A 15,673-nucleotide genomic window follows, 5' to 3' on the forward strand; every position below is an offset into this window, starting at 1 on the left:
GGGATGACATATGTTACGTTGCTCACGCCTTGCTCTGTGTCGTCACGTCAAACGTGCCTTCGACCTGGCTCGTCGTCGTCGCAGGAACGTCGTCGACGGCCGACGGGGCGTCCGGGGCGTCCGACCCGAGACGCTGGGACCCTGGTCCCCGGCGCCGACGTCGCACGACGGCGATGACGGCGACCACAAACACGACAGCTGCGATGCCGGCGGCCGCCGCGAGACCCGCGTTGTCTTGGACAAGGTGCTGCACGGTCACGTCAAAGCTGGCGACACTCGCGACCTTGGCCGTCACCGAGTACTGCAGCGGCTGGTCGTCAAAGGCTCGCTTCTGCGACGGCGTCTGGCACACGCCTTCGTTAGCCTCGGCGACCGCGAGGTAGTTCACAGGCACGTTGTCGGCCCCGAGAAAGCTGCAGCTGCTCACGTGGAAAGGGTCGGCCGCGTTCGTGGGGCTCTGGAAGAGGCAGAGCCGGAACGTGCCTTCGATCTGCAGCACGTTGTGGAGAATGCAGCGCGCGCCGAGCACGATGTGATAGCGCGAGTCGTTGCCTTGCATCTCGATCGAGGTGTAGTTCAAGTCGAAGGTCGAGCACACCGCCGGGAGATTGTAGGCGGCGAACGCGCGGGCGACGGACGCGCCCACGGGCTTGGGCAAGGCCATCTTGTTGATCGAGATCCACTCGACCTTGGTCCGGCGGCCGTGCTGTTGGTGTCGTACAGGGCAGACGCCGGCATCGTTGCCGGGGCCGTCGTCGGCTGCACCGTCGCCGTGGGCAGCGCCGCGGGCAGGGTCGGCTTGACCGTTGCTGCCGCTGTTGGCTTGACTGTCACCAGGGCTTGCCGCGCATCCTTCTCGTCTTCGTTTTCGCCATCGTCGTCGTCGTCCTCATCTTCGTCGTCGTCCTCGTCGTTGTGTTGGTGCCGCCGGCGCGTTGTGGGCGCAGGCGTTGGTGGCTTCGTCGTTGCCGCAATCGTGGGCGCAGTCGCGTTGGCAGCGGTGGCGTTGGCGGCGCCGGCGGCCGGCGGCATCGTCGTCGGTGCTGGTTCGTCACTCATCTCTTCCGGGCACAAGTTAAAGTCGCAGTCGTAGTAGACGTTGCGGTAGACGCGCGAGCCGTCGGCGCAGACTTTGTGGTCGTGCTTGCAGCCCTTCTTGTGGCCCATGGAAGACGCGTCCGAGAGCGCGAGGAAGGCCATCGCCGCGCAGAGCACCGCTCGCTGCATGCTTGTCGCTTGGAATATCCGGTGACTTACGAAATGGAACGCGACAAGCTGGATCGGCGGAACGTCCGGATACGAGCCATCCGGATACGCGCGCGCGAGGACGATCGCAAGGGTGATCGAACCCCGACGACGACCTGCCGGCCCTATTGGAGGTTTAGCACGTCAAGCAGTACGTCCAAGCAGTAGCTGTCGATAAAGCACGTACGCGTCCTGGTAGGTACGCGACTGCGTGCGCCCGCAGAAACGGCGCTGGTTGTCTTCCCGCCAAACTCTAAATGTTTACGGGCATTCGAGTGTGAAACGTCATTGCACTTGGCGGCGCAGAGGACAACGAACAATGCAAGTGCTCGCGTGTGCTGGCGGACAAGGTGTCCAGACTCTTGTGTTGCAGCTTGCACAAGGAGGCTACAACATACCGGTATCGTAGCGTCGCTGGTCCGGACGTCGTTCCGGATGTGTGGCGTCGTTCGGATTCCAGTGCGAGCATCCGAGCAATGTGACAAACTACGACGCACCCCAGACGAGCGAAAGACGGCTTCACGACGGTACCTAATGCCATATTACCTGGTAGCAACGGTTGCGCTCTTTTGCATGCCATTGTTTGTGCACCAGCTCACGCGGTCAGCTTGCCGATGGACGCAACACGGTCGATCGTCAACCCCTCCTCTCCCCATTTTGTCCCACACCGTCAGACGGTATCTTTTTCTTTCAGTGCCAAGCGCCCGGCACAGTGGCGCGGGCGTCCAGAGTCCAGAGACAGCGGGCGAATATATGTCCACGCCACGATGATGATGGACTGCCCGCTTGGTCTACTTCCAACGCGACCCTCGTTCCACGAGTCGCTGGGTGCAGACCTCCCTCTCCACCACCAAACCACGAAACACGATTTCGTAAGAAACACAAAAACACAATATTGTCATCAGTCGATACGCGTCGCTCAGTACTTGTAGTTCGTGCGGTTGGTGTACACATACGTCTGGAATTCGGGCTCGCAGAACGGAAACTTGATCGTTTGCGGCGTCGGCGAGAACAAGGCCTTGCCCGTGTTGACGCTCACATAGATCGCCAGCGCCGACGTGACAAGGATCGAGAGGATCGCAAAGATCTTTTCGGGCAGCCCCATCGTGTGTCGGAACGTGCGGAGGTAAAACGCAATCGGGAGAATCGTGCAGCAGAGCGACGTGGCCGACGCGCCGACAAAATCCAAGAGGTCGCTAAACTTGTTCTTGAAGACGATCGCAATGACGACGCAGAGGACGACCATGACGATGCGGAGGATCGCGGCCTTGAGGTACGCGCCCGGCGCCTGGTACGCCGCCGAGGGGTCGAGCACGTCGTCTTCTTCGTCGGCCACGTCGGCCACGGCCGCGTCCGCCGTCTTGGTCTCTCGACATCGACGTACGCCGGCGCGTTGAGCGTAAAGCGCTCCTTGTGTAGACCGAGAATGAGACGCTCGGCGATAAACATGGCCGGAAAGAGGACAAGAGCAAACGCAATCGAGATGTGCAGCTGCATGAAGAGGAACGAGAGGATGACGCCGCCGCGCGACGCCGTAAAGCCGAGGCTGTCGCCAATGATGGCAAAGAGGAGGTTGCCGGGAATCTGGCAGCCCATGGTAAAGTCGCCGCAGATCGAGATGAGGAGGAAGAGGACGGTAATGACGGAGATCGTCACCGTGATCACGCGCGGCATGCGCTCGGGCTGCGAGTGTTCGCGCTGGAGCGACGGAATGATGACGCCGGCGCCGTACGCGAGCGAGAGGTTGCCAAAGACCGTCGTGACGCCTTCGAACGTGATGTGCGGGGACGGCGGCGAAATGCCCGACGGCATCGGCGTCGTGTTGTCAATCAAAATGTAGAGCGCAATGACGTCGGCGAAGACGGTGCCGAGGGCACCGGCCGCAGCGGTGCCGGCGCCGTCCTTGAGTGTCGGGATGAGGCAGACGGGGAGGAGCGAGAGACCCATGAGGGCGATCCACGTCGAGTCGTCGTACGAGTTGGGGAACAAGACCGTGAGCAAGGTGCCGCCAAGCACCAAGAAGACAATCGGGACCATCGTGCAGACCAGCATGTGCGTGATGACGGTGACCCAGCGACCGGTCTTGCCAAAGACCCACTCGCCCATGTCGCCGAGCGTCTGGACCTTCTTGGGTGCGACGAGCATGACTTTGGAGATGCACACTAGGCGTACATGTTGATGGCGGCCATGAAGACGAGCGCGATCGAGGCCCAGACGTAGCCGGCACGGGCGTAGTTGCCCGGCATACCGAGAGAGCCAATGCCAAAGGCAACGCAGAAGAGCGAGAAGCACGTCTTGAGATCTTCGAGCGTCAAGAACGCCATGCTGTGCTGGAGGTGGCGAAATCGAAAGTGAGTGCATTCGTTTCGCGGGCCGAGCGGGCGGTTGAACTTGCAAAGCAAAGGGTTTTGCGACAAGGGTCACTCGTCGACCGACGTAGAGGCCACCCAGGTGAGCCAAGCGCTTTAGCTCTCGGCCATTGTATGGCGGCGCGCCTCGTGTCCGCTGTAATGGGTTGCCGATAGCTTCACCACGAGGTTAACCTTCTGCCAGGTGGCGCGAAAGCCTCGTGTCCCATTGGGTCGATGAGCTGCGACAACCGACGCCGGCGCCGGAGATGCGGCGTCCGAGCGAAACACCGATGACGTCCGCTGCGAATCTGATCAGTGATGAACGACAACGAAAGGTCGTCTGAGAAGAGAGACGAGCGGACTTCGTATTCTACGACCGCAAGTGGTTGGCGTCAAGGCGCATCCACAATGCTGCGCCGATCGGCAGAAGCGATCTCGGGAGAGAGTGTACACAGAGACGCGTGCCCGAGAGATATACAAGTACACGCCCTGCCGCCTAGGTGCTGGAACAAAGGGGCGAGGCGATGGGTGACGAGGACCGTACAATGTAAGAGATATCCAGCGCGGCGCGTCCCGAGGTGGGTATTTTTACTTAATGTAGCCACCTATCTTTCACCTTATAACAAGATGCGGCAAGGAAGGAATAATCGAGGTGCTTTCAATGTACACCAGAAAAGAATTCCCATAGCGACAAAGCGCTGATGGCACGCGTCCTGTAGGTCAACAACCTCCGATTGTGGATTGTGTTTTAGATGCCGCACCACCTGGAGGTTTAACCAAACATCCCACGGTAATGGAGAACGCCTCGTCTATGAAAAAACCGTACGAAGCCCAATAGGGAAGTTTAGTCCGTTGGCTCTTCGTCGCCCCCCCGTGGGTCATCGTGGGGCCCAGAGCCAAGCGGGCAGTAAAAAGGGCGCGATTGGTAACCCGAATGAACGGGCTCGAAGTGGGATTGCGCTATAGATTTGTATCCAGCGTGGGACCGTTCACGAGAATCCGCCAGAAAGACGAACGGTAGAGTCGCTCGGCGGCGGGCCGTCGAATGGGACGAAGCCACCCAAATGACGTTCTCGCGGCGTCGATGCACAAAGGCTCGCAAGCGTCGTACTGCCTTGGGCTACGAGGTACTCCCAGTTATGTGTAGTATTGCTGCGCGCGCTATTATCTAACTATATTACTATCACGAGTCCCGCCCGGTCGTTAACGCTGTTTCGAGGGATTTTACCAGCATCCCATGACACTGTGGCATGCACTTTCGTGCCACCGCATATATATATATATGAACGTGTTCCGCGTTATCTTCATTGCAAAGACTTCGCATACGTAGTGCTATGTACGCCTGAATGCGTGCGTGTTGGCACCAGCACTTGGTCGTTGGGAGTGAGCTGCCATGTGAAAAAAATGATTTGGCTTACAGTATTCTTATTGTCTAGTAATGCCCGTTGAGATGAAAACTTGTATCTCCTATTGGAACACTCATGCAGACAATCAAATGCCTTTGAGGACTGAGGCGGTCCGTTGCTCTATGTGACGGTTCAAGATACGCTGTATTGTGTTTTAGTATTAAATACATATTTCAAGCCCACACGTGGCAAAGCGTTACACCAGCTGGCCACGGTGCAGACCGATCCATGATCAACCACTCCATTCTCTGACCACAATTGGTACCACGATGGACAATCTTGTCTTCGTGCGTCTGATATCTGATAACATCGACAATTCGAATCGTCCTCGGCACACACCATCATCAGGATGACGGCAAGGATCAAGCACGGAGGGGGTGCCGTCTCGTGATGGCGCCGGCACCGCGCTGGGGCCGAAAAGGCTACTACCGTCGTGTATGATGGGTTTCTTTCTACGCCGACAGATGCCAGCTCTATGAGCACCCGTGCTACAGTTTTGTCCGTACCGGTATATATACCATGTGCCGATATATAGGTGTGGTTGGCGCACGATGCGACTGCCCAAGTAGAGGCTCCCAAATTCACACATTTACATTTGATTACATACGTTTTTACACGCCAACCTTAAAAGTTGTAGTGGGTCTTGTTGGTGTACACAAAGTCCTGGAACTCGGCAGCGCAGAACGGGAAGCGCGGACCCGCCGGGCCGGGCGCGAACAAGGCCTTGCCCGTGTTGATCGTCACATAGATCGCCAGCGCCGACGTGACCAGGATCGAAAGAATCGCAAACGCCTTCTCGGGCAGCGACATGGTCTTGTAGAACGTCTTGAGATAGAAGATGATGGGCAAAATCATGCAGCAGAGTGCCGTGCAAGACGCGCCGACAAAATCCAAGAGGTCGCTAAACTTGTCCTTGAAGACGATCGCAATGACAACGCAGAGGACAACCATGACCGTACGAAGCACCGCCGCCTTGAGGTACGCACCCGGCGCCTTGTACGCATCGGCCGGGTCTGCCACGTGCACCGGGGCATCAGCCTTCTCAGCGTCGTCCTTGATTGGCGTCTCGAGGTCGTCATACGCAGCAGCGTCGGCGTCAAGCGTGAAGAGCTCCTTGTGCAGGCCGAGGACGAGGCGCTCGGCGATAAACATGGCCGGGAAGAGCACAAGCGCAAACGCAATCGTAATGTGGAGCTGCATGAAGAGGAACGAGAGGATGACGCCGCCGCGCGACGCTTCAAACCCGAGCTTGGTGCCCGTGATGGCAAAGAGGAGGTTGCCGGGAATCTGGCAGCCGACGACCGAGACGCCCGTGATCGAGATGATAAGGAAGAAGGTCGTGATGACGCCGAGCGTGACGGTAATGACACGCGGCATGCGCTCGGGCTGCGAGTGCTCGCGCTGGAGCGACGGAATGATGACGCCGGCGCCATACGCGAGCGCCAAGTTGCCAAAGACGGCCGTGACGCCGCTCACCGAGAGCTCGGGCGACGGCGGGGAAACGTTGGCAGGCATCGGTGTCATCTCGTCGACAAGAATGTAGAGCGCAATCACATCCGCAAGGATCGTACCGAGGGCGCCGGCAGCAGCGGTGCCGGCACCTTCCTTGAGTGTCGGGATGAGGCAGACGGGGAGGAGCGAGAGGCCCATGAGGGCGATCCACGTCGAGTCGGCGTACGAGTCGGGGAAGAGCACCGTGAGCAAAGTGCCGCCGAGGACGAGGAAGACAATCGGCACCATTGTGCAGACCAGCATGTGGGTGATGACGGTGACCCAGCGACCGGGCTTGCCAAAGACCCACTCGCCAATGTCACTTAGCGTCTGGACCTTCTTGGGCGCGACCATCATGACCTTGGAGATGCAGACCGAGGCGTAAATGTTGATGGAGGCCATGAACGCGAGTGCAATCGTCGCCCAGACGTAGCCGGCGCGGGCGTAGTTGCCCGGCATGCCGAGCGTGCCAATGCCATAGACGACGCAGAAGAGCGAGAAGCACATCTTCATGTCCTCCGTCGTCAGAAACGCCATCTTGTCGCGGACTCAAAGCAAGCAAAAGTGGAAATGAACTCGAAAAAGGAGCTATTAGACACGAGCTGCGTCGAGAGCCGAAAGCGAAGAGGGCAACCAGGTACTACTACTACGACCCGATCGTCGCTACACCGTGTTTGCGCCATACCTTGCTCGGCCACAAGCTGTGGGTACATGCCATTTGAACCTGGATAAAGCGACGTATAAACCCGTAGCAAGCTAGGCGACACCTTGGTGTTTGTATGCCGCGTCCTCGGACCGGTCACTGTAATGGGTGCTGCAGGTCCCCATAGCCTTCTCTTTCACCTGTGCAATCTACGGTCCACATCGCTTGACGCGCTCCTCAACACCAAGTCGAAATGGCAAATGCGGCCACTGCAAACGTACGCTGTTCTCAACCTCACGTATGCACAAGGGACACCGAGGTCGTTCGCACACTCAGACACCGATTCTCAGCCCAACAACCGAAATAGTCTGATCATACAAGCCTGTCGAGCGTCTACAACGGACCTAGCCGGTGCAAGTACTACTCACTGCAACCAGCGCAACCTGATTTGATAGAAGCACGTCAACGCTTCGTTCGCACTCGTACGACGTTGCGAGTGCGGTGTCTCTTTTGAAGAGCTCGTTGGGGATCCTTCCACAGCTCAATGCTTATCGTCGGTCTGCAGCAGGCGCGCCCCACCTCCGCTCCGTAACCTGCACATGCAGGATCAGGCTCATCGAGACCCCTATAACACGACCTCCTAGAAACCAAGCGCTTGTGCGAACCAGATTTCGGAACGAAGCGACCCTTGCCGTGCCATGGGTGCGTCGGAGCAACACTTGGTAGACAGCCGCGCTGCGTGCTAATCTCATGTTTGCGCAACGTGGTGGCGATTTCTGAGTAAGGTGACAGAGATCCGGACGCTTCGAGACATCCCACAGTGTCGGATCGTTGATGCTGAAGTGGGTGTGCGAGTAATGTCGTCCAAACAGAGCACCAGGTTTGCATCGGTCGTTTGCTCTCAGAAAGGCCATATCTCGTCTGCATACTTGACGCTTGTTGCATGCGGCTTTGTGCTTCAAGCCACGTGATCAGTCCATCGACCTCAGCGTCGATCGAGGCGCGCGACGCATCGTCTCGGACCAAGCGTTAGGATGGAAGAAGCGCTGCATGGGTGCCGGCGACACAGAACATCGCGACCAGAATGCAGCTGCGACACGAATGGGTGATGGATGCGGCTCCCCAAGCTCAAGCAGGAGACGAAGAAGGACCAAGCAATCATGATTTGCGTTCTGGGTGCAAGGCTCTGGATCTATCCACCTTCGCGGGCTTCAACCTTGGCAGTGCACTGCCAGCGGGTAGCTAGCGCGGTTGCACACGGGCCACTACTGTATTTCATGCAGCCAACTCGGTGTCATGCAAACACTCGGTAAATAGTGTCGAGAAGGGTACCGTGCCACGGCTATCCTGTACAGTGTGTGACCTGGGAAACCAGCATCGCGGTTTGGATTACCTACAGTGTAGTCTTTTGCTTGGTGTTGAAGGGACGCGCCGCAAACCTCGCTCGGTTCGTTGGACGAGCCTTTCTTGTCCGGTCATTGGCCTCGCTGGTGTAGTTGAAGACCACGCTTTTAAGAGCTGGAATGCGAGTTTGGAAGGATCTTTCCAAAGATTTGTGCTGGAATTGCGATCGGCGGCCACGTGCCATTTCTGAGCAAGCGTTGCGGACGCCCATGTGCATATCGTACATTGGTTGTCGTACCATTTTATTTGTTGTAAGTAAAGACTTTGTCATGTACGGGGCAGAGTGTGAATGGACGTTGTACGGTTCCCACGAAAACCCAGCAAAAAACTGGTCATCTTGGCGTCGACGTAGCATTATTCTTCCCGCGATTCTAGCCGATGGTTCTTTAGGAAATTGAACTTCATGGAAATCCTTGCACCGCCCAGCATACTTGACATCACATGGCCGTGACGAGGAGAAACGACCAATCATATCGCGTTCATTTCTGATCAGGTGCTCAGTTTGCACTTTGGCGCGACATGATTGGTTCAAATGCGAGGAATAGCGCCAGAAAGGCGAATCACGTGGCACACCAGGTGGACCGTTTGGATCTTGCACCTCGCCGATACTAAATGTGTGCTCAGAACACTCCGCGTGATCGCTTTCACATCGGCCACTGTTCAAACGATCATTTTACAATTTGCTTTGCGCCACCAACTACCATCATGGGCAAGCCATTCCTTACGTGGGAAGACGCCAAGATGTGCTTCTCGCTCTTCTGCGTCGTCTACGGCATCGGTACGCTTGGCATGCCGGGCAACTACGCCCGCGCTGGCTACTTCTGGGCGACCCTCGCGCTCGTCTTCATGGCGACCGTCAACGTCTACGCCACCGTCTGCATGAGCAAGGTCATGCTCGTTGCGCCCAAGACTGTCAAGACCTTTGGCGACATGGGCGAGTGGTGCATGGGTACGTTCGGCCGCTGGATTGCCGTCATCTCTCAAATGCTTGTCTGCGTCATGGTGCCGATTGTCTTCCTCGTCCTCGGCGGCACCTTGCTCACGGTGCTCTTCCCCGAATCGTACGCCGACTCAACGTGGATTATCCTCATGGGCCTTTCGCTCCTCCCCATCTGCCTCATCCCCAACCTCAAGGAAGGTGCCGGTGTGGCCGCGGCCGGTGCGCTCGGCACGATCCTTGCCGATGGTATTGCACTCTACCTCCTCGTCTCCAACATGCACGGCCCGTCGGCTGGCCTCTCGACGCCGTCGCCGGAGCTCACGTTTTCGGGCGTCACGGCCGTCTTTGGCAACCTCTCGCTTGCGTACGGTGCTGGCGTCGTCATCCCGTCGCTCCAGCGCGAACACAGCGACCCGACGCGCATGCCCCGCGTCATCACGGTGACGCTCGTCCTCGTCTCGGTGCTCTTCCTTGTCATTTCGATTACGGGCGTCTCGACCGTCGGCTGCCAAATCCCCGGCAACCTCCTCTTTGCCATCACCGGCACCAAGCTCGGGTTCGAAGCGTCGCCCGGTGGCATCATTTTGGCCTTCCTCTTCATGCAGATCCACATCACGGTCGCCTTTGCGCTCATTCTGTTCCCGGCCATGTTCATCGCCGAGCGCCTCGTCCTCGGCCTGCACAAAACGCGTTTGCCCTTGCGCCCGCGGACGAAGCGGCCAAGGATGCCATGTACGCGTCGCTCGAGACGCCGTCGGCGGACGCCAAGGTCCACGTCGAGACGAACCACGTCGACGATGAAGTCGTTGCGGCCTACGCCGCCCCGGGCTCGTACCTCAAGGCCTGCGTCCTCCGCACGGTCATGGTCGTGGTCATGGTCATTATTGCCATCATCTGGAAGGACCACTTCAGCGACCTCTTGGACTTTGTCGGTGCCTCCTCGACGGCGCTCAGCTGCATGATTTTGCCGATTGTCTTTTACCTCAAGACGTTCCGCACGACGCTCGGCGTGCCCGAGAAGGCGTTTGCGATCCTCTGCGTCCTCGTCACGTCGGCCCTCGCCGTCTATGTGACCTACACGACGGGCAAGAACCTCTTTGCGCCGTCGGCGGGCGACTCGTCGATCAAGTTCCCGTACTGCCCGGCCGAGTACCAAAAGATGGTCTACACCAACGCGACGTACTACAAGCACTAAGTCGTCGTCTGCCTTCCTTTGTAAGTATAAACTCTTGTTGAATGAAAACACGATTGCGTCCTAGAGTTGTCTGATGGCTGTTTTGCGCCTTTCGATACGAATAGATATCAGCGTGCTCTCGACCTAAGTCTCACCAAGCTCACACTACATGTAGTACTGAGATCGTTGGTGTCCCTCGACGACCTCGAGGATTTGCCTCGGTACCTCAAGATGTAGCAGTATTGGAAGGACCGTACTGAGATTATCGCCGTGGGCCTCACTCGGAGCTGCAAGTACCACTCGAGCCTCGCGCCAGTGCAGTCGCAGCCCAGCGAGCGAGTGAAGTACTAGTAGAAGTAGATGCCGAATCTACGTCTATGACGAAGGCTTATTGTATGAAGAAGCGCGAAATACGATACTATGTTTGTACATCGAAAGAGGCCAGCGTGATCCCAGCCAGCAATGACTTTGTTCCTTGGCACAGGCAGAGACGCAAAGACTGACCCTTTGGACTCATGCAACGCACTTATGCACGCCACTGACGGTGACTCTCGCGTAGCCATAATCTGTGCGACCTTTGAAACGCTGTTTGTGCAGCATTTAAATATTCTGTTTTGCGACCTTTGAAACGCTGTTTGTGCAGCATTTAAATATTCGATCCATCGTCCACGACCTCCTTTCTATCGTAAGCAGTTGACCGATCGATCCATCGTCCACGACCCCCTTTCGATCGTCAACAGACACTGCCAGCAGCTCGCACACGTTCAGCAAGCACATCAATGTCCACCGAGTTTCGAATATACACACACTACATTTGATTTTACGTGAACAAAACACAGGCGATCACCGGACGCGTCTAGAGCTTCTTGCCGCTGTAGTACGATCACCGGACGCGTCTAGAGCTTCTTGCCGCTGTAGTACGTCGTGTTGGTGTAGACCATTTGCTGGTACTCGGCCGGGCAGTACGGGAACTTGATCGCCGGGTTGGCCTGGCCGGGCGCAAAGAGGTGCTTGCCCGTCGTGTACGACACATAGACGGCAAGCGCCGACGTGACGAGGACGCAGAAGATCGCAAACGCCTTCTCGGGCTTGGACAGCGTCGCGTGGAACGTCTTGAGGTAAAAGACGATCGGCAAAATCATGCAGCTCGTCGACGTCGACGACGCACCGACAAAGTCGACCAGGTCCGTAAAGTTGTCCTTCCACAGAAGCGCCACGACCACCATGATGGCGACAACGACCGTGCGCAAAATGCACACCTTGAGGTACGCGCCCGGCGCGTTGTAGGCGGCGGCGCTGCCCGAGTCGTGCTCGGCCGTCGCATCGTGGACCTTGGCGACGTCAGCAGTGTTGGTCTCGTTCGGGGTCTCGGCGATGGCGAAACCGGGCTCCTTGGCTTCTTCGTCAACGACATCCGCGAGCGCAAACGCCGACTTGTGCATGCCGAGGATGATGCGCTCCATGATGAAGAGCGCCGGGTACAGAATCAACGAGAACGCGATCGTGATGTGGAGCTGCATGAAGAGGAACGCGAGGATGACGCCGCCGCGCGACGCCTTGAAGCCGAGCTTGTCACCGTTGACGGCAAAGAGGAGGTTGCCGGGGATCTGGCAGCCGACCGCCGACACACCCGTAATGGCGAGGATCATGAAGAGCACCGAGATCGAGACCAGCGTCACGACAATCACGCGCGGCATGCGCGTCGGGTCGCTGTGCTCGCGCTGGAGCGCAGGAATGACGACACCGGCGCCGTACGCAAGCGCGAGGTTGCCAAAGACGGCCGTGACACCCGAGAACGAAAGTTCGGGCGACGGCGTCGAGAGGTTCTTGGCTTCCGGCGTCGACATGTTGTCGATGAGCATGTAGATGGCAATGGCATCGGCAAGGATCGTACCGATGGCACCGGCCGCGGCCGCGCCAGCACCTTCCTTGAGGTTCGGGATGAGGCACACCGGGAGAAGCGAGATGGCCATGAGCACGATCCACGTCGAGTCCGGGTACGAGTCGGGGAAGAGCACGGTGAGGAGCGAGCCGCCGAGGACGAGGAACGCAATCGGCACGAGAAGGCACACGGCCATTTGCGAAATCACGGCCATCCAGCGACCGAGGCCGCCCATGCACCACTCGCCCATGTCACCAAACGTCTTGACGTTCTTGGGCGCCACCATCATGACCTTGGAGATGCACACCGTCGCGTACGTGTTGACGGTCGCCATGAAAATGAGCGCGATCGTCGCCCAGAGGTAGCCGGCGCGGGCGTAGTTGCCCGGCATACCAAGCGTGCCAATGCCGTAGACGACGCAGAAGAGCGAGAAGCACATCTTCATGTCTTCGCCAGTGAGGAACGCCATCCTGAGCTTGATCAAAGCGCGGCGAAATGGAAAATGATCAGACTGCTGACGCCGGCGTGCCGAGGACGTCTGAGTCGTTGCGGGCAAGCCGTGCCACGTGGTGGCGCGGATGTTTTGGTCATATCGTGGGCATGCACCCGGATTCGGCCAATCCGTGGGCGACATTGGAGGTAGCACCTATCCCTGCCGACTTGTGATTGGCGGCATCACCTTTTCACGGCGCAAATTGAAGTTGACCACATGCAGATACCACATGCCAAGTCACTTGTAGAAGCCAGCGGTGAATCAAGTTCGCCCGATCTTTGGCGCAGCGGTGCTTTGCAGGCTCTTGAGTACGGGTACAAGAACAAGTAGAGCGATCTACGGCACCGCAGATATTGTGCCTCCTCCACGTTTGAAGATAAAGGGTACCAGTACAGAGTAGCTACCTGGGTCTGCAGCCGCAGGCTCTCACGCAGAAAGAACTGTGTCCTATGATGTCGCCACTACTCACCCCTTAATGACAAACTAGTTCCTGTAGACGCTGGTATTGATCAATCATTTGCCCGTAATTTCGCTGTCGGTTTGTTTTGCCAAGGGATCTGCTGACGTAGCATTTGCATGGGCATCAAGGTCGTCACAGTGGTTTTACTTCGCTTGCTGAAGACGACCTTTGGATCTGCCATGATAATGACGACATGGTTTGATGTGGTCGTGCCATCGATGCAAAGAGACGTCGCGGAGCGTTAGCAAACGGCATTCGACGTATACTAGTTTCGGTGAGCGAGGTTAAAATCGAGAGTTGGTCGGATGAACCGATACGATGAATGAAAAAGCAACGGATCAGATTGCTACATTTATGTGGAAGACTTCAAAATTAGTGGTTTCTTTTTCTGTCGCATGATATAGGGCTGCGTAGCAATCTGGGGCATGTAGGTTATTGTATAATCGCAGGTGGCCGGCTAATCGGCCCATGTAAACGCTTCGTGACCCTATCGAGCCAACCTCGGAGGGGGAAGATTGCATGTGGAGGTACGAATCAAATCAGCCAGCATGGATCCTGCAAACTTCTCTAGCACGCTCGATAGTTGATGCTTTAAACGGGTTTGTTGGCTATTAGGTCGTGTTTGGTGCGACGTATTGTTCTTTTAGATCCAAGGCCTGCACAGATTTAGTGGTGGTTTGCTATGTAAACATCAGCAAAAGTCCGATTGATGCTTGTAAGACACCTGTTTCGTTACTGACATATTTTGATCAGAAAAGTCCGTTGTCGTCGCACCTCTGACGACTACGCCACTTGCTAGGACAAGCTTCAACAAATACACGGACAAGAATGTCGTGTGTTGCACCGTGATGGCAAACTCAGCACATTGATAGGTCACCGGATCTACAGCCGTGCCTCTATATAATTGCATTACTGTCCTGCATACCGGCATAGTGTATAGAGGAGAGCGAAATACCCTGGTGGCACCCATTTTCAGATCCTTCCATTTGTTCGAAGCGAATTTATCGAAGGAAAACAGGACCGTGGGTACATCCTTGCATCTATAGTCGAGTATATTCGATCGTTCGAACGATACTCGACGATCAAAATCAATATTGGTCAATCAGACGTCTACAAGTTTCTGGGAAGGAGATTCTTGGAGTAATGCTGCGTTTTCAGATTGTTGAATGATTGAAACAAAAACAGAGTCACCAGACGAATCATGCTTGGGCCTTTCCGCTTTAAAGTGCAGCAAGAAACAGTGCACACAAATCACCTTTGGTCCATAAATCGGGCCAAGATGCTTCGGCGAAACTGCATATGGTCAACTTCAATTTGCGCCGTGAAAAGGTGATGCCGCCAATCACAAGTCGGCAGGGATAGGTGCTACCTCCAATGTCGCCCACTGATTGGCCGAATCCGGGTGCATACCCACGATATGACCAAAACATCCGCGCCACCATGTGGCACGGCTTGCCCGCAACGACTCAGACGTCCTCGGCACGCCGGCGTCAGCAGTCTGATCATTTTCCATTTCGCCGCGCTTCGATCAAGCTCAGGATGGCATTCCTCACTGGCGAAGACATGAAGATGTGCTTCTCGCTCTTCTGCGTCGTCTACGGCATTGGCACGCTGGGCATGCCGGGCAACTACGCCCGCGCCGGCTACCTCTGGGCGACGATCGCGCTCATTTTCATGGCGACCGTCAACACGTACGCGACGGTGTGCATCTCCAAGGTCATGATGGTGGCGCCCAAGAACGTCAAAACGTTTGGTGACATGGGCGAGTGGTGCATGGGCGGCCTCGGTCGCTGGATGGCCGTGATTTCGCAAATGGCCGTGTGCATCCTCGTGCCGATTGCGTTCCTCGTCCTCGGCGGCTCGCTCCTCACCGTGCTCTTCCCCGACTCGTACCCGGACTCGACGTGGATCGTGCTCATGGCCATCTCGCTCCTCCCGGTGTGCCTCATCCCGAACCTCAAGGAAGGTGCCGGTGCGGCCGCGGCCGGTGCCATCGGTACGATCCTTGCCGACGCCATTGCCGTCTACATGCTCATCGACAACATGTCGACGCCGGAAGCCAAGAACCTCTCGACGCCGTCGCCCGAACTTTCGTTCTCGGGTGTCACGGCCGTCTTTGGCAACCTCGCGCTTGCGTACGGCGCCGGTGTCGTCATTCCTGCGCTCCAGCGCGAGCACAGCGAC

At 57.0% G+C, this 15,673-nt stretch overlaps 6 protein-coding genes across 6 annotated transcripts in view; 2 read left to right on the forward strand and 4 right to left on the reverse strand.

Moving 5' to 3' along the window:
- Positions 1–22: 22 nt before the first annotated feature.
- On the reverse strand, positions 23–1,227 carry SPRG_08700 (hypothetical protein; the record flags this gene model as incomplete). Its single annotated transcript, XM_012347943.1, has 2 exons — positions 23–706; positions 766–1,227. The coding sequence occupies 2 exons, from the start codon at positions 1,225–1,227 to the stop codon at positions 23–25; spliced, it is 1,146 nt and encodes a 381-aa protein (XP_012203333.1).
- Positions 1,228–2,155: 928 nt separating this feature from the next.
- On the reverse strand, positions 2,156–3,569 carry SPRG_08701 (hypothetical protein; the record flags this gene model as incomplete). The annotated part of the gene is made up of 3 exons (XM_012347944.1): positions 2,156–2,613; positions 2,667–3,407; positions 3,473–3,569. The coding sequence occupies 3 exons, from the start codon at positions 3,567–3,569 to the stop codon at positions 2,165–2,167; spliced, it is 1,287 nt and encodes a 428-aa protein (XP_012203334.1). The 3' UTR covers positions 2,156–2,164.
- Positions 3,570–5,584: 2,015 nt separating this feature from the next.
- SPRG_08702 (hypothetical protein) lies at positions 5,585–7,030 on the reverse strand (the record flags this gene model as incomplete). The annotated part of the gene is made up of 1 exon (XM_012347945.1): positions 5,585–7,030. The coding sequence occupies one exon, from the start codon at positions 7,028–7,030 to the stop codon at positions 5,627–5,629; it is 1,404 nt and encodes a 467-aa protein (XP_012203335.1). The 3' UTR covers positions 5,585–5,626.
- A 2,215-nt stretch (positions 7,031–9,245) lies between these two features.
- On the forward strand, positions 9,246–10,675 carry SPRG_08703 (hypothetical protein; the record flags this gene model as incomplete). Its single annotated transcript, XM_012347946.1, has 2 exons — positions 9,246–10,170; positions 10,197–10,675. The coding sequence occupies 2 exons, from the start codon at positions 9,246–9,248 to the stop codon at positions 10,673–10,675; spliced, it is 1,404 nt and encodes a 467-aa protein (XP_012203336.1).
- Positions 10,676–11,550: 875 nt separating this feature from the next.
- SPRG_08704 (hypothetical protein) lies at positions 11,551–13,034 on the reverse strand (the record flags this gene model as incomplete). Its single annotated transcript, XM_012347947.1, has 1 exon — positions 11,551–13,034. The coding sequence occupies exon 1, from the start codon at positions 13,003–13,005 to the stop codon at positions 11,551–11,553; it is 1,455 nt and encodes a 484-aa protein (XP_012203337.1). The 5' UTR covers positions 13,006–13,034.
- Positions 13,035–15,028: 1,994 nt separating this feature from the next.
- Positions 15,029–15,673, forward strand: part of SPRG_20615 (hypothetical protein) — a gene marked incomplete at both ends in the record, with an annotated part of 1,457 nt that continues 812 nt past the window's right edge. The window contains one exon of the mRNA XM_012347966.1: positions 15,029–15,637. Coding sequence (XP_012203356.1) covers positions 15,029–15,637 — 609 coding nt within the window. The remainder of the gene's footprint in view (positions 15,638–15,673) is intronic.

This window comes from Saprolegnia parasitica (genome assembly GCF_000151545.1).
Source record: "Saprolegnia parasitica CBS 223.65 unplaced genomic scaffold supercont2.39, whole genome shotgun sequence".
In the NCBI taxonomy this organism is placed as follows: domain Eukaryota; phylum Oomycota; class Saprolegniomycetes; order Saprolegniales; family Saprolegniaceae; genus Saprolegnia; species Saprolegnia parasitica.